This window comes from Drosophila montana, unplaced genomic scaffold (assembly GCF_035044405.1).
Source record: "Drosophila montana isolate Dmon_TW-CO22-7 unplaced genomic scaffold, ASM3504440v1 contig_2781_1, whole genome shotgun sequence".
Taxonomy (NCBI): Eukaryota; Metazoa; Arthropoda; class Insecta; order Diptera; family Drosophilidae; genus Drosophila; species Drosophila montana.
This window is the reverse complement of record NW_026997652.1, coordinates 93,696-119,741: the sequence shown is the minus strand read 5'-3', so window position 1 is coordinate 119,741 and position 26,046 is coordinate 93,696. Positions and strand designations below refer to the sequence as shown.

The window sequence follows — 26,046 nt, the reverse complement described above, 5'->3', positions numbered from 1 at the left end:
CTGCAAAGTGTGATATGGAATTTCAAAAATCAAAATGCATAACTGGGCACAATTTATCAAAAAATCGCCGCTACAATTCACAAAAGTTGGCAATCAAATGCCAGCTGACTGCAATCGATAACTAGTTCATCGGATCAATAATTGTCAGCCAAACTATCGAGTTAATATTTATTTTGTAATGGAAATCAGCAATATTATGATTAAGATAATAAATTACATATGCTTTTATAAAAATCTTGCGAAATTATATTAAATATACCATTTTTTATGTCATCTTTTTTGCACCGTCACATAGCGTTGCCATTCTGTCGTGCTAAACACTGACTCGCAGTTCACTCCAAAAAAGAACCAGCCAAGAATGAGGCAGCTCATTTGCACAGATTAGTTCATCAAACAGTCACCTAATGGACAAACCCAACACTAGCGGCTGACAGTTGTTGGGCGAGTGGCAAAGGCGAAGGCAAAGGCAAAAGCAAAAGTGAATTAAGGAAAGCAGAAGCAATATGCAAAATTAATGTGCACTACGCACGTTGTTTGCTGTTAACATTTAACGCAATGCAAACCATATCCAATTGCAGTCGCTAGCCCCATAACACACACACACACACACAAACACACTCACATAGATTCACTCATCAAACGGCGTGTGATACCAATTTCTGTTGCAGTTGCGAGTTGCTGCGATTTGCGAGTTTCCGTGTTATTTATTATTATTATTATTATTATTTTTTGTTTTTTGTATGGTTTGCGGAAAGTAAAAGTGGCTGCCGTCGCTGTCGCCGTCGCCGTCGCCGCCTGCCTTTGCCTGTATGTGTATTTGTATTTGTGTTTTTGTATTTATATTCATGTACGTTCGGTTACGTTGAGCGTGTGCGCGCGCGAATGTTTGTGTGTAAAAAGAAGTTGCAAAAAAACAAAAGTTACGCAAAAACATAGCAAAATTGTGTAAAATAACAACACCAGCAGCAGCAGCAGCAGCAGCCTCGTGCCACTGTGTGTGTGTGAGTGAGCGTGCGTGCGTGTGCGTGTGCGTGTGTGTTGTTTGTTGTTTGTGCTCTTCTTGGAGCTTACCGGCGGCACAGCAATGAGCGAAAACAACGGCAGCAGCAGCACCACCATCACAGCCGCCAATGGACCGCGCGTCGTTACCATCTACAAGACGGAAACTGGCTTCGGTTTCAATGTGCGCGGACAGGTGTCCGAGGGCGGACAATTGCGTTCCATTAACGGTGAACTGTACGCTCCGCTGCAGCATGTTAGCGCTGTGCTGGAGAATGGCGCCGCCGAGAAGGCTGGCATCAAAAAAGGCGATCGCATACTCGAGGTGTAAGTATGGCACTCTTGTAGCCTAGTGTTAATGCTAAAACAAAAAGAAAGAAAAAAAAAAATGAAAAAAAAAGAAGCTTCCTTCATGTTTGACCTGTTTGCCGTGCCCCGCCCTGCCCCGCAACGACAACGACAACGAAACACGAGAGCGAGTGAGAGAGTGCGAGTTGTCTAGCCCACCCACAAAACGGCTCCACTCGAAATGGAAAAGAAACTTAAAACTGCGGCTTGGGAGTCCTGCAATCAATAAACGTTGTGTATGTGCATGTGTGTGAGAGGGTTGTTACTGAACTTTGTCGCCGTCGTCATATCTGGCAACTGTTTGCTTCTTATACTTCTTGCTGTTGTTGTTGTTGTTGTTATGGCGTAATATTTATGCCATTGTTTGGCCACACTTACATGCACACTCACGCTCGCACCTACACACACACACACACACACATACACACACCCACACGCCCACAGAGCAAGCTAATTAAAATGTCGCGCCCGCTCCGTCTTTCGCTCTATGTCACTCCACTCTGTCGCTCACTTTGTATGCTCTCGCTCTCTCGTTCGCTCTCTCTCTCTCTCTCTATCTCAGACAAAACTTGCTCCTGCTTTACGCTAAGCTTTTGTTTTGCATCTTTGACATTTTGTGTTATCGGCGCACAGCCAAATGCTGCTCCCGCCCCTCGCCGCTTATGCTATCAATCAAAACACGTTGCATATAATTGAGTTTCGTGGACGCCCGTGCTGTGATAACCTTTCCGGGCATCCTCCCCGCCCTCTCTCTCTCTCTGTCTCTGTCAGATTGTCTCTATTTGACTCGCTCTGTGGCAACTGGGAAAACCTGCGAAAACCTGCGCACAAATTCAATTAATAAATTTAGCAGCAGTTTTGTTGCGCGGCGGATAACAACTTAATTATCGTTGGCAGCGTTCACCCCCGCCCACTCCCCACTGCAGCACCATGGCGCAGCACCATGGCGCAGCAGCGTGCCCCGCGCAGACACACGCCGCAAATTGGCAATGTTTATTTTTCATACATATATATACATTCATATATATATATATACATATATACATATATATATATTTTACTTATATTTTCGCACTTCCCTCCGGGGCGCAGCTGTCAGTTTGCGATTGTTGTTGTAGCGCCCATCATTTGATTATCCATTCTAACGGGAGAACAATAATAACAGTTATGATTTGGGTGCACGTGTGCAACAAAGCAACGGCAATAAAAGCTTCACAAACAGTTTTCGATTTAAATGCGTGCATAATTTCTGTCTCATTTGCCACTAGGCGCAGCTCTGAACTGAACCGGTTCAAATTGGTTGAATTCGTTAATTGAATAAAGAAATAATCGAATTGGTAAATCATGAAGACGATATGCACTTTAATTGCGGTAATTGTTTGTTGCTGAACAACATTTTTGCTTGGGAAAACATACTGATAAACGATTTTTGTCATTGTAAAATAAATTTAAACAATTTATTGTAACGTACTGAGCGCTTATCTTAAAACAAAAAGTAAAATAGCAAATCTGTTGGCTACTATGAAATAAGTGGTAGGTTTTCTGATCGAGTATGTTCAACTTGGATATACCCTGGAAATAGCGCACAGCACGCCGCCTGATGCTCAGCATGGGAAATTCTTGAGTACTCGGAGCTTATATTCCGATTTTTTTGGTGTATTTTCTGAGGCATTAATATGGCACCCAAATATAGTTGATTAAATTGGAAGTTGTTCAAAAATTGAAATATTCTTCAATTATGTAAAAGTAGCTCTATGCTTAAGAAAACAAGTTTCAAAATGGTTGGGGGACGTTATCGAATAAAATTATAAACTCGTTCTGCGTAGGGCATATGGGAATATAATATATTTAAGATTTCAAGACATTAGCTTTTGTGTAGTTCTTCCCGAGATCGAAGCGTTCTCACAGACGGACATGGTTAGACCTGATCAAGAATATATCTACTTTATAAAGTTGAAGATGCCTTCTTAAATTCATACAAGGACATACACTTTTACCCATTCGCATAATAGAAGAAAAGTACTACACCAAAACTATACTTAAGTACCACTTTCTCTTCTTTTTAATACAGAGAATATAGCATATATATATTGTAATACTGGATATTGATATAAGTAGTTATAGAGATATGGTTAAAGGTTATGAGTTAAGACAGACAGACTACCTCCATACACAAGCCTGGGGATTCGAACCCAGAACCTTGTTATTCCAGTTTCCCGAACAACTGGTTGTTAGCTCAACTAATGAGGAGACATTTAAATAACTTCCTGATCAGGAATATATATATCGCTGTTGGAATGGGAAATTATTTGAATATAATTTATTGCATTTTCTACACATCGTGATATATATGTATGTGCTCTATGTTTGTTTACAAATTGTGAACCGTGAATAGTTCGCATCGATATGCGAGTGTTGTATACATTGTGTATTCCGTTTTACTATCAAATAACTCGGCTTTTAAGCTGTACCTTGATAAAGCAAAGTCTGCTTATCTCTCAACATTTTTGTATGTATATTTACAAATATAAATTTATTTATTTATAAATAACAGTTGCGTCCAGAACAATTGAGAACGAAATTGAGAATTTCTTGTCACCATTTGCATTTATTTTTGTTTATTTATTATTTTTTTTTTTAACTGTAATTTGAATCTCTTCCGTTCTCAAACATAGATTCAGTCAAATGTGCCAAACAGAATTAATACGGTTCATTTGTGTTTTTGGTTCGCTTTATTTTTTTTTCGGTATTTTAAGTATTTAATGTCGCAAATTACCAGGAAACTCGTTACAAATGTTTGATATGTGCGTGGAATGTTTGATTCTGTGGAATTGGAATCATCCATATGATCATTTGGATAATACTGTACTGCAGAGCATGACACGTCAATTCTTTTTAGATCATAACTCCGTTTGATCTAGTTCAATTCGTGTATATACATGCTGCCAGTGTTGTCAACTGCCGATTTAAAAAAAATGTATTATAGATGAATGCAATTTAAAAAAAAGACTGAATTGGCTTTTTGAGCACAAAGTTTGTCTAAATATTTCTGAACTGTTTTCTACTAAAGACAATGACAAATTTAGCTAGCACAATGCTTAACTGGCAACACTGCATTTTTATGCAATTGATAACCACTTCAGAGCTGGTTCACAAATGCAGCTAATTGCTGCGAGGTGTCAAGCTCGTTCAAATGAACCAGTTCACTTAATACATTAAAATGTATAATAAATATATTAATATATTATTATTATTTATTTATATATTATTATTGTTATAATTTAAATTATTTATAAAATTATTCATGGTTAACATCAAAATTACTTATGTATTATTATAAATATTATTATTTGTATTATCATTCATGATTAATAGCTAAATTGTTCAGTTTTTTGAATGAATATCTTTCTTTAAACATTAGTTAACTTATAGATGTTCTAAAATACTTTTAAAGATTAAGATTTATCTTTAGTGTTGGTTTTGGAAATCTTTTCATTTTTTATTTAAATAGTTTAATCTCTCAATTTTATTTAGTGTGCAAAAATGTGTTTCGAAATTTGAGCTAAATGGAATCGAAGCGTGCACATATATTTAAATAATAAATAATATTAAAATATTTGTAATTCCTCAATAATTATAAATGTTTAAGCAAAGACCAGTTCGCTGCAACCTTTCAATTGGCAGCTACTTGCCCAGCCCTGTTTTGCCCAGCCCTGTTCTTATTGAGTGCCTCCCTCCACCCGCTCTCTTGCTCTCTTGCAGCGCCCGCTCTCTTTGTGTCTTTGTCTCTCTTTCGCTGTCGAGGGGCGTTTTTGTGCCGGTTGGCAACCGCCAACGCCGCCTCCTCCTCACATCCTCCACATCCGTCCGTCCGGCCGGCGGGCTTATCAACATTTCTGCTTTATTTGCCTGCGGGGCGAAGTGATGTTTGAGGGGTGGCGGGGGGGGGGGGGGTGTTGGTGCAGCTGCTAGTAGGGGGTGGTTGGGCGGCATGTTATTTAGTTGGAGCTTAAATTTTTGTCGCTCATTGTTTATTCATCTAAATGCTTTCAAATAATTGCTTTGTTGTTGCTAATTACTCATAGATTCTGCCACAGCTGCTCGAGCACGCCCCTTACTGAATCCGCCCCCGCCCCCGCCCCCGCCCCCTTCTCTGTCAGCTGCAGCTGCTGCTGGCCCGTGGCCCATTTGGTGGGCGCATTGTTGCACAGACTGCCATTGCAGCGTACACAGTAGGGATCATTGGCGCTGCACTCGGGCACCTCGCCCGCACAGCCCCGCACCGTGTAGACCAACTGCAGCCGGCTGATGACCGTGCTGACGCACAGCTCGGCCGGCCTGCTGCAGTTGCTCAATGTCATCCCCATCGGCTGCTCCATGGCAGCGCAGTCGTCGCCCTGCTCCTGCGAATTGCACCGATAGCAACTGCGCACCGACCAACGGTTGCACCCATCGCCGCTGCGGCACAGCTGGCATGCCTCACCTGCGCCGGCAACGAAATTCGCATCGGCGCAGCCGCGACGCAGCAGCGTATCTGCGAATGGAAAAAATAAAAACAAATTGTTTACAAGTGTGCTAGGTTTATGCTAAGAAAATGACGATCTGGCAGCACCAAAAGATGATGTGTGTGTTAAGTTGGCTGCGGCTGGTAACATTGTGAAATAAAACAGTGTTCGGAGCCAATTACAAGCTGAAGAAAATACAAGTAAAGTAGTCGCTAGTTTTGGCTACAAATATGACGATCGATTAAGTTGGCTGCGGCTGGTTATATGGTGAAATAAAACTGAGTTGAGAGCCAATTACAAACAGTTAGTTATGGCTATAAAAAGGGCACAATTATGTCTGCATTAAGTTGGCTGCGGCTGTATATTTTATGAATTCAACTGAGTTCGAAACCAATTACGTCTTAGCTCTATAACTTATGATTATTTCTTATTTTCGGAACTGAAATTTTTTGAATAAACCAATTTATATAATTCTTGATATTCCAAACTCCACAGATAACGCTGTGTTCCACCTTTTTGAAAAATCTTGATAAATTGTCTTGTAATTAAATCAAAAATCCAGGACCTCAGCATGGCCAAAAGTCAAAGATGTATATTCCATTAAATTCTAGCATATGCAAACACAGTTCTTCAACTTCTTTCTTTAATTGAGGTCCAATAAAATTGTATCTTATTTAAATCAGGAATATACTGAAGCAACTTCAATATATGTATATTTATCAATTACTTGATGTTTTAAACAGTTTTCTGAACATCAAGATAATAATTGAGAAACTGTTTGGCTCACAATTGGAGCAAGTCCTTTTAACTTTAACTTATTTAGCTTAAAATCAACTAGAAGAATGTTTCTTAACATGAGAACTTGTTAAATTGAAAAGATTAAACAAAGGAAAGACAAAAAACAATTTGGTTCGTAATTGGAACTGGTTCAATAGCTTAAGGAATCTTTCTTTACTTGACAATTCGATAACTTGATAAGCTCAAATTAGGAATAAGAAAAATTGGTTCACAACTGGAACTAGCTCATTTAACTTTAACTCATTAATAATGACAAGCTCATTTTGTTTCTCAATTGGAACTGGTTCATTTAACTTTAACTTATTCAACTCAACAGAAGAACTAGTAGAATGTTTCTTAAATTGACAATTTGTTACCTTGAAAAGCTCAAAGGAAAGACAATTAATAGTTGGGTTCATAATTGGAACTGGTTGATTTAACTTTAACTAAATAATATTAGGAGAAATGAAAGGAACGTTTCTTAACTGGGCAATTTGTTAGCTGGACAAGCTTATTTTGGTTCACAATTGAAACTAGTTCATTTAACTGACTCAGCGACTGTACCAGCGCCGGACTCACCCTAACCTTGCTCGCACGAATAGCAGGCAGTGGTGCCCGCTGCACACGGTTCACTCTTGAGGGCGTGTCCAGTGCGGCAATTGGGATCGCTGGTCGAGTTGCAAGTGGCACAGGCAATGTCCTGGCACTGGGCATTGCAATTGTCGCCATAGCATTGATGCAGCTCGCCGGTGGGAAAGAAGCCCATCGTGGTGGAGCAGCCGCGCTGCAGCACCTCCGTTTGGCTGTTGCGATGCGTGTAGCAGCGTTCCCGATGGCCCAGCATCACCTTGTTGACGCACTGCGTCACCGTCGCATTGCTCAGCGCACACTTGTCCGCCTCGGCGGGCACCTGTTCGCGCTGACAGTCCGCATTCGGCGACAGCCGATCCGAGGTGCACTGCAGACAGCGGCTCTCGGTGACGGTGCGTTCCGCATTGCAACCGTTGTAGTTGCACTTGAGGCACACGTGCGGACAGCCAACGGGCAGATTCGTGTGCTCGCAGCCGCGTTGCGTGTTGCTCAAATGCAAAATGTTCGTATAGCAGCGATCCTCCGAACTGTAAACGGGACACGGCAGCAACAGTTCCGGCCGTGCGCTGACATCGATGCAGTCGGCGCCGCTGCACTGATAGCAGCGCAGTCGATCCGTGGGATAGACATGTCGATTGCACAGGCTGGTGTTGCAGCGATCGCAGGGCTCGGCACAGTAGCCGTTCGGATAGAGGCGTCGGAGGCAGCCGCGTCGCGTTACGCCCGCCGCAATGGAGGTGACGCACTCGTCGCTCGGTTGGCTGCACTCCTCCACCTCCAGCTGTTGGCCGGGTCGGGTGGCGCACTCCGCATCCTCGGCCGAATCGCAGGCATAGCATTCCAAACCAGCGCACGCAAGGATCACCTGCAGCAGCGTCAAACCGGCCAGCAATCGCCTGGAGCACTTCATCTTGTCGCGACGGTGGCAACTTTTCAACTGCCCAAACTTCGACGACAAAGAACTGACAAAGAACTGACTTTTGGCTTAGCTTCGCTTGCAGATTAGATTAGGCCAAGTGGATTGTCCAAAATTGTCATTGTTCCATTGTTTGCTTGGACTTCATTTATGCATTCGCCTATCTGACTGATCGGACTGATAGAGACATCGCAGTCCATCAAAACAATTCAATAATCTGGCTGCCAAGAATAAGCCTTGCACTAAGCTGTCTCAACGTGGCGATACCCTACATACGTTTCACATATGATCTGCCTGTACACTTATATACTTAATCCGAATGAAGATCTAAGTCCATTTGTTCGTGTGTGGAAAAATCGTCAATCTCGAAAGGTACAATAGCTAGAAACTAAATTTGAATTATACTATCTTCTCGAGTTTACCTTTTCTTTTCTCTTCACACAAAAATTAATAACAAAATATTATATATAGAAACAAGTAAGGGGCTCTATGTGGCAGTTCCCGTCTCAGGGGATACCCTGAAACCTGCGATAGCCTAAAAATGAAAGATACTTGATATATTCATATATACTATTCTAGAAGCTACATGTCAAATTTGGTGACTCGAGCTCTGAAAACAATGAGAAAAAACATAAGCAGAATTTAGATATCGATTTTTATCGATTGCTTGGACAAGTGATCGATTAGCGGAAACTAACCCGTACTGCGCAGTTACTACACCTCAAAATCAAGTCTCTAGCTCTAGATCTAGACTCGGCTATCGATCCTGATCAAAAATATATATACTTCATGGGGTCGGAGATGCTTTCTTCTGCCAGTTACAAATACATTAAACCCTTTTTAACCATTTTCAATGGGTTCAGGGTATAAAAATATAAATTAATATTAAAATTAAATAAGTAAATAAAAAAATAAATAAAATAAGTTGCAAAAAATATAAACTAATATTAGAATTAATAAAGTAAATAAAAAATTAAATAAAATTAGTTGCAAAAAATATAAATTAATATTAAAATTAAATATGTAAATAAAAAATAAATAAAAGAAGTTGCAAAAAATATTAATTAATATTAAAATTAAATAAGTAAATCAAAAATTAAATTAAAGAAGTTGCAAAAATATTTTGGACATTTGTTACATATATTTAGAAAATAACATTTCAAGAAATGTAAAGTGAAAGCTTTCAAATGGATGATATGTAGTGTGTGTGTGTGTTGTTGTTGGTGTGTGTGTGTTGTGTTGTTGGTGTGTGTGTGTGTGTTGTTGGTGTGTGTGTGTGTGTGTGTTGTTGGTGTGACATTCAAGATTGAACTTGGTTTTTGCTGAGCTTCAGCTTTTTCCGCTGTTGCCGCCGCTGCTGCTGCTTCTGTGTTATTGTTGTTGTTGTTGTTCTTGTTGTTGCTGCTGCTGCTGCACTTGCCACTTAGCATTGCATTGTTTGAAAGTAGGCGTGTGTGTGTGTATAGGGTGGGGTGGGGTGTGTGTGTGTGTGTGGTGTCTGCGCTGCAATCAATGGGGATTATGAACTATTTTCATTTCTTGTTGCTCGACGTGTGGCTCGTTTAAACATTTACGACAACAATGCCAGCAGCAACCACAACAACAACAACAACAACAACAACAATGCTTATACTATTCTGCCCCAGCGGCTAGAGCAACACGGCAATAAGAACAATAAGAACGTTCAACACTAAAATCCACATCTAATAGTTTAGCTTAAGGGTTCAACTTTGTTGGTTGTCTTGCGTATGCCCTAGCCGAGAATATTTTCGTTCTTCTTCTTTGCAAACTATAGAAGTCAAGAGTGCTATATATATATATATTTGATATATTTGTAATCTGTGTATACTACACGATAGCCTAAATGCCAGGTTTGGCAGTTTTCTAGTTATGCTAAAAAAAGAGCATACCTCAAAATCGATTGTTATCGATATTATTTAAGCTGAAGGCATATCTATAGATAGAAAACTAAAATAACTTTGCATATGGCTTAGGAGAATATATATTTCGAATTTCAAATATAGCTCTTTAATATTTGGAGTTATACTAAAAAAAGAGCATATCTCAAAATCGATTGTTATCGATATTATTTAAGCAGGAGGCATATCTATAAAAAGAAGATTAGAATAACTTTGCATACGGCTTGGAAGAATGTATATTAAAAATATAGCTCATATAGTTTCGGGATATGTTGAAGCATGAGCTTGCCTCAGAATCGATTGTTATCGATATTAATGCTTCAATACATATTTCAAATTGAAAAAATAGTTAAAGCTAGTTAAACATGGCATAGCTCGGCTTTATGGGCTCGGAGATGCCTTCCGCCTGTTGTTCATTCGCTTTGCACAAATACATTATACCCATGCTGGCCGCTTTGAATGGCTTCAGGGTATAAAAACTTTGTGCACTCTGAGGGTTGCTCACGGCTGGTGCTTAACTGGCTTAACTGCTTAAAGTTGTTTAGTTTGTTTGCCTGTGTCAGCAATCATTGTTGCTCTTCCTCTATGGCAAACAATTAGGAACTATTGCAAAAGCCGAAAGAGTTACTTAATACTTAAAGGTTTATCGATTGTAAAGTGATTTTGGCTCTTCGATTATTCTTTTTATTATAATGCATTTAACAAGTGTAAATTGTGTGAACTGTGTGCTTTGAGCCAGCGCCCTGCTTTTAGATTCAATACGTGAACTATTGAAAAGCTGAAAGAGTTTCTCAAAAGTTATCGATTATTAAACGATTAAAGCTCTTCGATTATTAAATGATTATTATTACTATTTATTTAAGAAGTGTAATAAGTAGAGTACACTAAAAAAAAAACCGTTAGTTTGGTATGTGCTTTGAACCAGCGCCCTGCTTTTAGTTTTTATACCCTGAACCCATTAAAATGGGTAAACAGGGTATAACGTATTTGTGCAAATGTATGTAACAGGCAGAAGGAAGCATCTCCGACCCCATAAACTATATATATTCTTGATCAGCATCAGTAGCCGAGTCGATCTAGCCATGTCCGTCTGTCTGTCCGTCCGTCTGTCTGTCCGTCCGTCCGTCTGTCTGTCCGTAGGTATGAACGCAAGGATCCAGAACCTATAAGAGCTAGAGACTTAAAATTTTAGCTGTAGGTCCTCCTAGTGACCGCGCAGATCAAGTTTGTTTCCGATATTCGATAACTTGCCCCGTTTCCAAGTAATCGATAAAAATCGATATCGAAATCCTGTTTTTTGAGCAATTTCGGCAACTAATATGAGCTAGAGTCACCAAACTTGACATGTAGCTTCTAGAATAGTATATATACATATACATATATCAAATATCTTTCATTTTATACCTATCGCCCGTTGAAAGAAGAGGGTTCAGGGTATCCCCTAGTCGGGAGCTCCCGACTAGAACCTCTTACTTATTATATTTTAAATTAAACCATTTCTGGGATAAATATGATTGGGTTCGAGTTTCGGTTGGATTGGCTAACTTTTATAACTGCTTTGATTGAAGTTCGATTCATGGTATAAAGTGGTCCCGCATTGCGGCTTCGAACCGGTTCGTTTCAAACTTGGCTTGCAGCCCTGAGAGCTAATAGCTTAAGCTGGGTGTTATTAAATTTAATCAAATTTGAATTCTTTTATACTATATTCCAGTATTGAATATACATACGTTTACTTGGAATACTTGACCAGGTTTCTTAGTGTATTGAGTTCTCGACCAATTTCTATATTTTGTTGTCGTGCTTTATTTGAATTTATTTAATGCTACCACCAAATTTGTGCATGTGGTTATGTGTTGATGTTCTGTTGTTATTCCATGTTCCAAATTATTGTTGTTGTTGTTCTTGTTGTTGCTCTGTGGCATATGCCCCAGAATAATCAATAGATTTGCGTCACTGGATGGTTGGGCAGGAAAAGTGGCAGCGCTCGCTTCGTTGCTTCTCAAATCCGCCCACATTTCGGCTTAGTTGATGAGTTTCTGGTTTCCGGGCTTGAATTTGGGGCTTCGGGTTAAGGTTTTTTTTTTTTTTGATTTTTTTTTGGGAGTTTTGTGCTAGGAAATAGTCCGCAAATAGACACAATGTGCAACATTTGCCGCACAACGGACACAACATAAAAATAAAATAACAAATTTGCCCAAAAATACTTAATGAGCTGTGTGCGCGAGGGGGGAAGGGAGGCGAGCAAGATTGCGGTCAGGTGGCAACGCTGTAGCGCATGAAGAAGAGGACCAAGGGGGCAGAGGGGGGTGCGTTTCGTAAGGTAGATAGAGTCGAGCCATAGAGAGAGAACAAAGTGGATTAGTTTCTTCAATTATATATTAATACTTAAACATTTTTAATCTTTTGGTATTTGTCGGTTTATGGATCTCAATTTTATAATATTGTCAAGAAAGGCATCTGGAGACACCTCCAGCTCCATATAGAATACGTATTCCTGATTGATTGATCACCAGATGCCTCGATATAGTCCTGTTTATCCATCTGTTTCTGTGGTGTCTTTATTTTCCAAGTGAAAAATAAATACTAAAAATTTACTAAGCATATCGAGAGAAAGTTATCTTGTTTTTTTAGTATAATTTATATATATTTCAACTAGGTACTTAAACAGATATCGCTCTAATTGATCTCCGAATTCTCGAAAAGCAAAAGCTACAAAATTTGGTACATAAAATATACATATAAGCCCAAATATACTTGGATATTATTTGTGGGTAGATACCCTAGTATCTACTAGAACAAATTTTTACTTTGCACTTCTTGTTTAATGCAAAATATTTCAAAAATCTGTATACCATATACTAAATGCATAACTTATCTATATATATATATATATATATATATATATATATATATATATATATGTTTATTATACTCTGAACCCATTGAAAATGGGTAAAGAGGGTATAATGTACTTGTGCAAATGTATGTAACAGGCAAAAGGAAGCATCTCCGACCCCATAAAGTATATATATTCTTGATCAGCATCAGTAGCCGAGTCTATCTAGCCATGTCCCCGTCTGTCTGTCCGTCCGTCCGTCTGTCTGTCCGTTTGTATGAACGCAAAGATCTCAGAACCTATAAGAGCTAGAGATTTGAAATTTTAGCTGAAGGTCCTCCTAGTGCCCGCGCAGATCGAGTTTGTTTCCGATATTCGACAACTTGCCCCGTTTCCAATATCAAGTATCTTTCATTTTATACCTATCGCCTGTCGGAAGAAAAGGGTTCAGGGTATCCCCTAGTCGGGCGCTCCCAACTAGAATCTCCTACTCGTTTTTTGTTTAATTTATATGCTCATACTTGGATTTATTTTGTACCATGCAAAATATTTTGGTGTTGATGGAAAATCTTTGCAAATAGAAGCAATAAAATGTTGCAAAAATGAATAAACTATAAATATTTAGACTGGCTGCAATCAAGAAATCTGCTAGTTCTTGTGCAAATATTTAGGCATTCTTTTGGTTTCAAGATACTCGAATTTTATTGAGATAAGCAACTAAATTAAATAATATCATTTAAGAGCAGGCGTCCACTAGTTAATCCAGACACAAACACACACACACACACACACACACACAGGTCCCAGGCAACAAAGGCAAATAAAAGAATTTGCTGGTAAAAGTAACGTCAATCAAATTTATGTACTTTAACAATGGGTCAGGCAAATTTTCCGCTCAATGGGCTCAAGTAAACAACACACTTTAATGGCCATTCGCACACAACAGAGTATATCATTACCTCCAATACCCTGTTTTTGGGGCCAAGCTGAGCATGGGCGAAGGCGTCGTAGTTGCATAGCCGAAGCAGACTCAGCTTCTGTTTTGTGTGCGACTTGGAAATACCCTGCAACTAGGTAGTCATACTCATGGAAAGGGCTTTTTCTTTGGGGCATGCGGGAAGTTATCCAAAAAGTGAAAAAGTTTTTATACAAGAACTCACATATCAAGTTTGGCGAGTCTAGCTCTTCTAATAATCGAGTCCCAAAATCGATATTTATCGATATTTAAAAAAAACTGCACATATTGAAAGGATAATTAAGGACCCGTTGCGTATGGCATGGAATGCAATATATATTCATTTTCAGAAATCTAGATCTTGTAGCTTTCGAGCTCCGCGCCTCTTAAAAATTTCCGGAATTGCGACGTCACAAGTCCAAGACAGAAACATTCGATGGCTCTCTCAGGCTTGTAAGAGACAGAGGCTGTGGGCGGAGAAATTTATGGGCAGGGGAGCGGGGCAGGGAAGGGGGCATGTTCTTAAGGAGGTGGAGCTGTAATGCGAACTGTGAACGAAAGCCAAGAAGTGCGCGAAGCAACAACAGAGCAAAGCAGAATGCAAAACAGAATTGCGATTACTCGACGCAATAAACAAAATAGAAACAATTAGCAACGACGAGGAAGGTTCTAGAACAAACTGCTCGACTGGTAAATACCCTGTTTGTTCAGTTGGGGTCGTACGATAAGATGTAAATATGAATTTGTAAATTTAAAAAATATATGTCTGTTAAATATGATTTGCCCATGTCTGAAAGAGTTTTGTTTATTTCCAACATTTGCTAATAATCATTTTTACAGTCTCTGAGAATGTTCATCATATCGAATATATATTATAGATTACATTTACAGGGTATATTTATTTATAATTACGTTAACATTCAAGGTTTTTGGTGAATAATAAAACATGTTGGATTGGCTATTTAGATAGTGAACTTTTTACAGTACAAAGCTGGAAAAAAGGAAACAAAAAAGCTATTTAATTTAACAATTAAATTGCAAATATATAATTTAAAACTCCTATCAATCCAGCAGGAAATAAAGAAAACTGTGATTTTAATAATTAAATCAAAAAAGTTTATTATAAAAAAAAAAAATAGAAATGATTTATTGCAAAATATTTGTTTCCCTTTCAAATCATATTTATTTTTAAAATTTACTCGAAAGAGTTAACCCAAAAAAAGTGACATAAATGTAAAGAATCCGGCTAACGAACCGTATCTGTAAGCAAAGAACTGGTTCGTGAACCGAACCACAGCCAACTTTGCTTGCGTGTGCAGCCCTGGCCAAAAAATATGCTGAATGCGAACCAAAGCAACACTGAATTCATTTTCATATTTCACAAAAGGCATTTCCTGGAATCGAAACGTTTTTTTCTTTTTGCAGAGTTCAAGCTTTTAAAAATGTTTAGCAGCGCAGCGCCCTCTGCAGTCGAAAAGTGTTGTTGTTATCTTTTGAGCTTCTTTGCGCTCCTTGTCTAGTAGATGTCTTCTCTAGACGTTTACTGCTGAAACTGGTTTCATGTCTGCGCTTTTTGTCCTAATCTCAGCCAGCGCTTGTCTCTTGCACTTTTATTTCTTTACATTTTATTTTTTATTTCGCTTGGGTAGCGTGACTGGGTCCACATGAAAGGCATATTAGCTTTGGTGTCGCAGCAAACAGATACCTTAAATAGTTTTACAATTGCGTTGCAAATTCAATTAGCTCTTGTTAATGCCAAAGTTAACTTAGTTAACTTAATCATTGAAAGCAGTTGCCTGTCGCTCATTGTTGGGCTCGCTTTGTGCATTGTATAGTTGTATCAAAGTAAAGCCTGCTTATATTAATGTCAAAGTTGACAGCTGCTTTTTTTGTCCATTGTCAAACTTGCAGTCAGTTTATCAGTCTGTTAAATGGGCATATAATTGATATGATTGCAGTGTGACCAGTTTGGCAATGCAGTGCGCAATGTGACCAGTTTGGCAATGCAGTGCGCATCTGGCAACGCCGCACAGACGATAACAGATGTACATCGATACAGTCTGCCAATTTGCATATAGATTTATTGCCAAGGTATGAGCTAGATAATGTTACCGAAGGCTGCAAACTTGCTTTGAACCGAACCTTCTATCCAAATAAGAAAAAATGCACCAAGACGTGAACCAACTGCTGGGTTCATAGTGTTGATAAACCCGGTTCACGAGCCGAATGTAGCCAGCAGGTAGCTGGTTCGAACCCTGAACCAAAGAACAATTAACTGTTTAACTCTTTTAATGAAGAGCAGTTAAAGCTCTTGTTACTTTGAACTGTTAACAATTACAGAGTATCTGGGCAGTCGAGCACAGGGCTAATATCGATGTACGTGTAGTTATTACACACACACACATACATACGTTAACTATGTATGTATGTTAGGTATGCTTGAATGTGAGTCATGTCATTTTGTTGTTGTTGTTGTTGTTGTTGTTGTTGTCCCTGTGCGTCAGCAGCGACACGACAACAAACGATAGCTGCGATTTATTTATTTGTGCTGCGGTGGCAAAAGTCAAACCGGAAAGACACACACATACACACAGAGGGAGAGAGCGTTATACAACAACAACAACAACAACAACAACAATGTCTAAGAAGTGTCTCTGGCCTGGCCTGGCAGACCTCGACGCGTCCAAAGTTGGCCCCAAAAGGTGGCCAGGAAGCCAACAACAAGCAACAAGCCACAAGCCACAAGCAGCCGCCCTGACAGCTCCTCCAGCCAATGCAATTGGCAATTGAATTTGCTAAAAGCATTTACCCGATCAAAACTAATGCGAAATGGGGGCAAATGGCAGCAGGCAGCAGCAGCAGGCAGCAGCAGCAGACGCCGCAAATTATTCAATAAATATACCATAATATTATTGAGTGTCAAATGCCTCTGAATGTGATAATAAAATCAATTACATTATTGTTACGCATTTGCTGCTTTGTCAACTCGTTTGAGGGTATTCTAATTTTGTCATGAAATGTGCCAAGCATAGAAAATATGCCCGACTAAATAGAGTATATTCTAGATCAGCATGAACTAGGCCATTGGATATAGCCTGTCCTTCGATCGTCTTGTAACTGTGCCTAGGTCCGCCTTTCTGTTTCGGGCTTATGTCGGAACTGGCCGCATCGGACGACTGCATCACATAGCTTCCATAGGAAAGATTCGTCGAAAATTAGGTTCTTGTATGGACAACTGTTTTGTGTATTAAGATATCTTGACCAAACTTTCTCGTCATCTCCCATATTCATATAATCGATATATCGATATAAACTTGTCATGCAGGTCCTTGTATTTAAAGGCAGAGCCCTTGCTCTATTTGTTTATGCATAGTTTTCTTTGCCATTTTAAATTGTAAACAGATCGGACCTTAAGCACCGAGGCTTCGTGTATGAATCAGTAGAAGAAAGCTAGAATGTTTGCAATGCGAGCTTGGCATTGAGTTCTGGGTATCTCCTAGTTCTACAAACCAGACAGCAATATTCCCAAAAAAAAAGAAAAAAATCAATCCTTGCCTAGAACATCTATTTTCTCTGCTCACTCGGTAAATCCCCCATCATTCGCACATAAGTAAGTGTTAGATCAGACACACGAAAATATTTATGCCAAAAATGATTAATCCCCTCATGGCTTTTAAAATCAAATGTGATTAAGTATTCATGAGAACTGACAGGCCTTATGATCGGTGATCTACGTAAAATCTCTTTAGAGGAAACGAATAAGAGCAGCTACGTTGGGAAAAGGTAAAGAATTGAATAGTAAATAAGATTTCTGTAAAATCTACCGTCTTTTAACTTTTTGGGTATATGTACATTTGATCTGTCCGTCCAGTTGGCATATATTTTGGCGACTAAAAAGTATTTATTTCATGTTTTGGCAGCTCTGTTCGGTCAGCTGCAAACTAAAGCCAAAATAATTTTTAAAGTAGCACCTTTCTTTGCGATTCTCAGGAGCTCTATCAGTCTTTTTTAGCCATTTTATAAGCGGAAGTTTCATACAATTTTATTTTTGCTACCATCTTCTCTCTTTTTACTTTTTCTCACACACTAAAACTCTCTCAATTACTCTCCCTTTCTCATCTTTCTCTCTCGCTTATTCTTACTCCCATTCACTTTCTCATTTTGTATATTTCTTCTTCCTCTCTTACGTCTCTCTTTGTTTTTCTCTTTCTTTCGCATAAATTATCTCTCTCTCTCTCTCTTTCTCTATCTCACTTACATTCTCTCTGTCTTAATCTTTCTCGTTTTTAACATCTATTTGTCTCTCATTGTCACGCTCTTTTCCCCATTCTCTTTCTCTCTTTCACATGTCCTCTCACCTTCTTTCTCTCGCTCCCTCTATATCAATAATTCCTTCTCTCTTTCTCTCTCGGTCTTAGTCTGTCACGCTTTTTCCCGCTCTCACTTAATCGCTCCAGCTTCTAAATATCGCCCTTCCATGCGATTTTCAAAGAAATTCGAATTTCAAACGATTTTCTTCAATTTCACTTTTATTTCAATCTTTCTCGTCCTCTTTCATTATAAAACATATTTTAAATGTTACCTTATTTTAGTTTCTTTAACATATACAACATATAGTAGTATTTAGAGATCTTTTTGAAGGATTTGCCAGGATTACACTCATTTGTTATACAAGTGCAATATTTAATTTTCGAGTAGATGCGCTCCATTGAAAAGTTCAACAATTGCAAATGCTCGAGTTTATCGTTAAAACAAATTCATCTTGACCCGAATCGTATGTCTGGGGACTGCGGCTCGTTATCAGTGCGCCAAGTGCCAGCCACAAGGTGTTCCAAGCGATCAATCGGATCAGACTCTCTCACTCTCTCTCTCTCTCCTGTCTCTCCCTGTCTCCGTTTCGCTTGGGCTCTTAAATTGAACGGCGAGCAGCAAGCAGCAGCTCATTTGAAGATTGGCAATCGAGCCGGCAACTGTGATGCACTAGCTCAGATATATAGATTATATAGATACCTCCGAAATGTTGCCCTTCCATGGCGTGCATTTTGCCCAGCTCAGCGCCATGGAGCGTCGCTGCCGGCGGTACGTGTGGACGGGCATCAGGATTTTCCAATAATAACGCATATACTCATCTTCTCAAATCTGTCATTTGTTGCAGCAACGGCGTCAGCGTGGAGGGCGCCACACACAAACAGGTGGTGGATCTGATCAAATCTGGTGGGGATTGCCTGACCCTGACGGTGATATCTGTGACCCAGCAGGAGGCCGACAGACTGGAGCCGCAGGAGGATCAAACCGGCTACTCCTACATAGACTACTCCGACAAGCGCTCCTTGCCCATCAGGTGAGTAGAACCCAATCACTAGAAGGCCTCACTAGACTAAATCCCGTCTCTTCCAGCATACCCGACTACAGCATTGTGAATCGGAATGGTGAACGCTATATTGTCTTCAATATCCATATGGCCGGACGGCAGCTGTGCTCCCGTCGATATCGTGAGTTCGCCAATTTGCATTCGCTGCTGCGCAAGGAGTTCAGCGGCTTCAACTTTCCGAAGCTGCCCGGCAAATGGCCATTCCAGCTGAGCGAACAGCAGCTGGACACACGCCGGCGCGGACTCGAACAGTATCTGGAGAAGGTGTGCGCGGTGCGCGTGATTGCCGAAAGTGATGCTGTGCAGGATTTTCTAACCGATACCGAGGATGATGTATCCGCATCGCCGGTGGACATTAAGGTTATGCTGCCCGATCATGAGGTGACCAGCGTTTCGGTTAAGAAATCATCCAGCGCCCAGGTCGTTTGGGAGATACTCGTGCAGCGCGCCAATCTGACAGCCTATACGCAACAATATTTCTATCTGTTCGAGATCGTTGAGTACAATTTCGAGCGCAAGCTGCAGCCGAACGAGATACCCCATCAGCTCTATGTGCAGAACTATAGCACCGCCTCGTCGACATGCCTCTGTGTGCGACGCTGGCTCTTCTCCGTCAACAAGGAGCTGAAGCTGCCCGTTGGCGAGCAGGCGGCGCGTTTCATCTTCTATCAGGCGGTCGATGAGGTCAATCGCGGCAATATACGCGCCGATGGCCGGCTCTATGAGCTGAAAGCCTTGCAGGATGCCAAAAAGGCCAACGATTATTTGACACTGGCCCGCACACTGCCCGGTTACGGTGATGTCGTCTTTCCGCACTGCTCCTGTGATAGTCGCAAGGAGGGACATGTTGTGCCCGCCGTGGGTGAGTCACAAATCCAATCTGAAATAAAAAAAAAAACACACTTAGTTTCATTTGTGCAAGTGCTGAGCAATTAGCTAAGAATTTCATTTATAGCCAATTCCATTGAATCAAACATTTTTTTCGTTCCCTATTTCGCTTGCTCCAGCAGAGAGTTGAGAGTTCTTCAGATGATACCCAATTCGTAGTGATATATTTAGTATATATTAGTATGGTTTTATATTAGCACCTTTCTTTGCGATTCTCATGAACTCAAGTCAAGCCACAGATACAAAAATTGATTTGTAAGTCATGTTAGTCATTTTTTTCGTTACCATTTTCTCTCTTTCTCTCTCTCTCTCTCTCTCTCTCTCTCTCTCTCTCTCTCGCCTACACTCTCTCTATAAGTCTCATTTTCGCTATCTCAATCTCTCGTCCTTCATCTCCGTCGCTTATTTTTCCTCCCTCCAATATACCCGTTTTCAATTTGTCTATTTGCTTATTGCATTTTGCAGGAATGAAAAGCTTTCGCCTCCACGCCTGCCGCGATGATGGCTCCCTGGAGGCGCAAATGGTGGAGCTAACATGGGATAGCATAACGCGCTCCGAGAGCGATGAGGAGTCTATGTCATTTTGCTTTCAGTACAATCGTCCAGATAAGCCGGCACGTTGGGTCAAAGTCTATACGCCATATGTAATTATACTTGATATACCGTTAACTGTTATACATAATCCGTTCTAACTGTTATATATCATTGCTTGTAGCACGCATTTCTTGCGGACTGCTTTGATCGAATTATGGAGGAGCGCAAATGGGAGGATAGCGGCGATTAGGAAGGAACAAAGATTATATACACACATATTAGTATATACATATAATATATACACGTATATACATATATTGCAGCGTAATCATCTCAACAACATCACAGCGAGCGGCTCAATGCAATCTTAGTCACACACATACAAACACACACACACACGAGCACACACTCACCTGCACACACACACACACACACACACTGAGACTTGAAAATTTGCAGGTTACGTTTTTTCTATTCAATCGAGAATTTGTGTATTATCTAAAAAGCTTATGTAGCTATCAATTGTGTGTCGTTGTGTATATATATATATATCGATATTGTCGTGTGCCTGTTCTTGTTTTCGTTTCTGTTTCCGTTTCCGTTTCCGTTTTGAGTTTAGTTTAAGCAGAAAGTGAGACAAATAGACCAGGACCAAGAATGCCTCCGCCAACATAGCCACAGTCACAGTCACAGTCCAGAGCTCTATAAATGAGAAATAGAATCTTATGTTGTAAGTGCTATATCTTATGTATATTGTAAAGAATATATATAGTAACTATGATATTTGTAAATTATGCGATGGGTTTAAACAAGCAACATTCAAATAAACAAAAGCAAACAACCAATGTTAACAGCGGCAACAAAATGTTTCAAGATTATTAACAGCACTTTAGCACATAGAGATAGAGATAGACAGTTTAGTGTTAGAAGAGAAGAGAAGTGTTCGAAAACACACACAAAAATACACACACACAAACACACAAACACACACACACACACACACACAAAGCAAAGCACCAATTAAGCAAATATTAGAAAAAACTAAAAGAATAAAATAAATGATTCTCATTAAAAAATAATTACAAAAATCAAACACAAAAACTATTTATAGAAATAATAAATTCTAATTCTATACACATAAAATGCATACACACACACACATGCATATATACATGCCTATATATATATATATATATAACTTTTTTTTAGTAGTCGCAGAAAAAACTAAATAGCTGCTAAATAATGTAAAAAGTCAATTTTAATTATACAAAAGAAAAAAATACAACAAAAAAAATGCATATTACATAGAACTTTATATAGAAAATACAAGCAAATATATATATATATATATATATATATATATATATATAGTATATATAATAAAAACTGTACGAATTGTCTGAAGTATCTTTTGTATGTAGTAAAAACAAGAAACAAAATAACAACAAAACTAACAAACGAAATATGTTGAAATTATGTACTCAATTTTAATTTTTTTTTGGTAGCAAAAAAATGTTAGTTACACTTAAGAGCTGTTTATAACTAGTTATTGAAACAAAATATGCGAATACAAACAAAAAGGAAAATATATATATATAAACAATCAAACAATTTTGGTTAAATTGAGATAAATGTAAAACAAATGTGCGAGTGTGCGTGTGTGTGTGTGTGAAAGTTAACAGAAAAATGTTGTTCAAAATAAAGCTTTATTGTAACAAGCGGCGAATGTAACAAAAATCGGTTAATTTAAGCAATGAATGTAATACACACAGGCACACACACACACACACACACACACATACACACACGCATACCAACACACACACACACACACACACACACACACACAATTGTATGGAAAACAAGAACAAACACTTTAGAAAGCAGTACAACAAAAACACACACACATAAACACACACAACTATATTTACACACACTCACATGCATAAACAATTATACACACATATTTACATATAAACAAATATTTGTATATATATATATATATTTATATGTACATATATATTATATATTGAAATATATATATAATGTATATACGTATATATCATATATATATGTATATATATTTATCAACGATGCAAGTGACGTCTGCTTGTGATATTTACAATTTACACAATTATTATTATGCTTATGATTATATATTACCAATCTGATTATTATTATGTATGTATGTATGTCTATTTTTCTCTTTTTTTTTTTGTTTTGTCTAATTGTTTTGTCATAATTATATTTATTCAATGTATGTAATTTAATATAACGCGCTATATATTGTCTCATATATATATATATATATATTTATATATAATCATATATATATATATATTTAGATATATTCAAATATATATATATATATATATATATATATTTACTAGCTAATATATGCCGGCTTTGCCCGGTCCAAGTTTTTTTGCTTCAAACTGTAGACTTCGATTTTCCACCCATTTTCCATCCGCTCATTAAAAGTATAAATCAGAGTCTTCTCTACGTCTCAAGTCACATTTTATAACGATATTTGAAAATGAGCTTGAAGTCCATTGAACTAAGTACTGAAAGTTGCATTTTCACAAATTTCTCTGAAAATTAGTTGGAATCCAGTCGAATGGCAAATCCCAATCCACGACATGACGTGGTTTTTGAAAATTTCACCCAAAAATGTGGAAAGTCGGCGGAAAGTGGTTGTATATCAAATTTGCCAGAAGTGAGAATGGATGGAAAACGAATATTTTGGGTAATGCCCGCTAGTGCATAAATATATGTATATATATGTTTGTATATGTATATATACATATGTATATCTGAACAATGTCTCAAAAGCACAGCAAATAATTTGTCACTTATTTTTATGTGCGTATCCCAGAGATACACGAAAAAACGCATCGCTGGCTGAATGTTTAAATAAAATCGATAAACAACAAATATATTTAATAAAAAAAGAAAAATATGATCAAATACAGTAAACACTCATGTAGACGCATTGCTCTTTGGCCATTTACCTATAGCAAACGTTTTACGTTTTTTAGTTTGTACAACTAACTATGTATATTCCATAATTATTATATATATATATATATATCTATATGTATATGTTTATTATATTGCTCCATAAATTATATAATTATGTATAACTGCTCTGCTATTCTATTCTATATACACATATACATATTTGTTGCCTTTGTATTTGTTTTGTTTGTTTTCCTTTTCCTTTACTTTCCTTTATTTTTTTTTTGTGCAGGAAACAAATTTGATGAGCCGCAACAATTGAACAAAAAACATAGACAAAATGTTAACATATTTAATTAATAAGCAAATCATTTGTACAATTGAAATTGTAACAAAAGCAACAGCAACAACAACATAATTATTTCAAAATTAATTATTTGAAGAATTAAAAGCCGAAACATTCCTTGAAAACGTAAAAAATTAAAATTGAATATCAATGTTTTCTTACATATTAAATATACATAACGCAAATAAATAAATAAATTTAAAAAACATTTACAACAAATATGCGCCTAATTCCACAATTAACAACTTTATCATAAAACGAAAAAAAAAACATATTAAAAAACGCAAACAAAACGTGCGCTTCATATAGCGAGTAACTACTGTACAGGCAGCAACAATGCAGCGCACGCGTGCCCAATAAAAAAAAAAAACGAAAGAAATCCAAAAAAAAAAAAATATTCAAATCAAAATACAAAGAAGCGCAAAAGAGAAACCAACTACAAACAAAATAAAAAATGAAAAGAATACCAATTTATTAAAAATAAAAATTGCATTTTTCCCCTTTTCAAAAAAAAGAGATTATCAACTGTTTCATTTTGGGTTATCTTGTGCAGCTTGCGCATTTCTACCATTCCTCTTTGTCGCTCATTCGTAACCGTTTTCGCTGTCAACATGTGCATTTTAATACCCATTGAAAGTAGGTAAAAAGTTCATCTGCCTGTCGATTCATAGAATCGATAAGAAAATGATTTTGATATTTGTTTTCTTTTCAACACAACTCGAAAAAAAGCGAAATAAAGCCAAATTCTTATGCTGGCTATCGTATAGAAAGCATAGATTGAAAGTATTTTACTTTCTGAATACCTCAACCTATGCTCCTTGAAATTAAAAGGAACTCACTTTTATAGGTAAAGTCTTGTCCTTTGGTATATGCATATAAATGGCAATCATATTCGATCCCTGAAAAATTCATAACGTTTGAACTGTAAGCACCCGAGTTATTCAAGTTACCATTTATATATATAGCAGATAAATCTTAATATTATTTTTGTATTCTTTATGTTCTTCCATTCGTAAACATTCTACTAGAATGTTTGCGACTAGAACGCTCTTGCTGTTATTTTTGTTCTTCCATTCGTAAACTTTCTTCTGCCTGTTTTCTTTGTTAGTTGAGATCTTAAGTTGTTTAATGGAATAAGCAAAGATTTCTAGGGTATGCATATTTTGGCATTTGTTTTAACGTTAACACATGCATAAATCAATTAACTGGGCCAAATTAAACAGTCGTAAACAATCGCCAACAGCTGCGTGCAATTGGAAATTTCGTGCACGACTTGTGGTTGACCCCCACAAAAAAGAAAGAGAGAGAGTGAGAGTAGATAGAGAGGGAGGCAGAGAGAGAGAGAGACAGCGAGAGCCAGTGAAAGAGAAAGCATTGCATCACAATTTACCAACAGTTTTGTGGCTTTGGCTGAGCGCGTGTCGTGCTTACTCTCGTGACATTCGTGCCGCCTCACGTCTCACTCGACACGACTTGCTCGTGTTCGTATTAACGCATTGCATACTGACCCGCGCCCATCACGTATCCACGTACGGGGCCCTCATTTCGTATGCGAATCGATTTCCAATCCAATTCATTTCAGTTGGCAGTGTGAAGAGCTGATTCAAAATTTATGGGCATAATATTGCGAATGAGTTTTATTGTGGCCCTCGATTGGCCTATACAGCTAATCAACTTATCGCCGGCTGGTTGACTGGTCGTGGGTGAGCAGAAGGGGTGTGCAGAGGGGTACGGGCCGCTCTCGTGCTGCCATGATGTTGGCCTATGGGCAACACATGTTCGTGGCCTAATATATGTACATATGTCCAATTGATTGTATTTTGGAAATTAGTCGCACTTTGCATACCCTTTAAATTTAAACAAAATGATATAAGCCCGAACCGCACAAGTTTGGAATTGGATTTTCAATTTGTTATCAACCATGAATCGATTGTTTAAATACCAAATAAATCCAGCTTTTGCTTGCTTTGCTTTGTTCATGGCTTGACGCTTGTGATTCTCAACCAGTTTAAGCTTTGAAATGGGAACATGCTGTATGCAAAGTCTAGCAAAGTTTGGTTATAATGGAACCGGCATATTCTTTGAATAGCTATGCTGGCAACC

At 38.3% G+C, this 26,046-nt stretch overlaps 2 protein-coding genes across 4 annotated transcripts; one reads left to right on the top strand and one right to left on the bottom strand.

Moving 5' to 3' along the window:
- The first annotated feature begins 720 nt into the window (after nucleotides 1–720).
- On the top strand, nucleotides 721–24,325 carry Snx27 (sorting nexin 27). 2 transcript variants are annotated; one of them, XR_010436508.1, is made up of 6 exons: nucleotides 721–1,326; nucleotides 19,002–19,187; nucleotides 19,244–20,079; nucleotides 20,571–20,749; nucleotides 20,821–21,098; nucleotides 23,890–24,325. XR_010436508.1 is itself a non-coding variant. In XM_064684543.1 (5 exons), the coding sequence occupies exons 1-5, from the start codon at nucleotides 1,085–1,087 to the stop codon at nucleotides 20,887–20,889; spliced, it is 1,512 nt and encodes a 503-aa protein (XP_064540613.1). In that variant the 5' UTR covers nucleotides 721–1,084; the 3' UTR covers nucleotides 20,890–22,601. The 2 variants fall into 2 exon arrangements, 1 of the variants encoding a protein (XP_064540613.1); XM_064684543.1 differs by lacking the exon at nucleotides 23,890–24,325 and having other exon boundaries at nucleotides 20,821–22,601.
- On the bottom strand, nucleotides 5,296–8,167 carry LOC135430021 (uncharacterized). Of its 2 annotated transcripts, none has more exons than XM_064684575.1 (2): nucleotides 7,215–8,167; nucleotides 5,296–5,881 (listed from the first exon to the last, which is right to left on the bottom strand). In XM_064684575.1, exons 1-2 carry the CDS (start codon nucleotides 8,128–8,130, stop codon nucleotides 5,427–5,429), a joined length of 1,371 nt encoding a protein of 456 aa, XP_064540645.1. In that variant the 5' UTR covers nucleotides 8,131–8,167; the 3' UTR covers nucleotides 5,296–5,426. The 2 variants fall into 2 exon arrangements, with proteins under 2 accessions (XP_064540645.1, XP_064540646.1); XM_064684576.1 differs by having other exon boundaries at nucleotides 5,752–5,881; nucleotides 7,209–8,163.
- Nucleotides 24,326–26,046: the final 1,721 nt, after the last annotated feature.

Excerpts from the sequence above, each read along its gene's own strand:
- LOC135430021 (XM_064684575.1), bottom strand. The coding sequence starts at position 8,130 with ATGAAGTGCTCCAGGCGATTGCTGGCCGGTTTGACGCTGCTGCAGGTG. Across the intron at positions 5,882-7,214 it reads CTGCTATTCGTGCGAGCAAG|ATACGCTGCTGCGTCGCGGC; the intron begins GTTAGGGTGAGT and ends TTCCATTCGCAG.
- Snx27 (XM_064684543.1), top strand. The coding sequence starts at position 1,085 with ATGAGCGAAAACAACGGCAGCAGCAGCACCACCATCACAGCCGCCAAT. Across the intron at positions 19,188-19,243 it reads AAGCGCTCCTTGCCCATCAG|CATACCCGACTACAGCATTG; the intron begins GTGAGTAGAACC and ends CGTCTCTTCCAG. Across the intron at positions 20,080-20,570 it reads ACATGTTGTGCCCGCCGTGG|GAATGAAAAGCTTTCGCCTC; the intron begins GTGAGTCACAAA and ends TGCATTTTGCAG.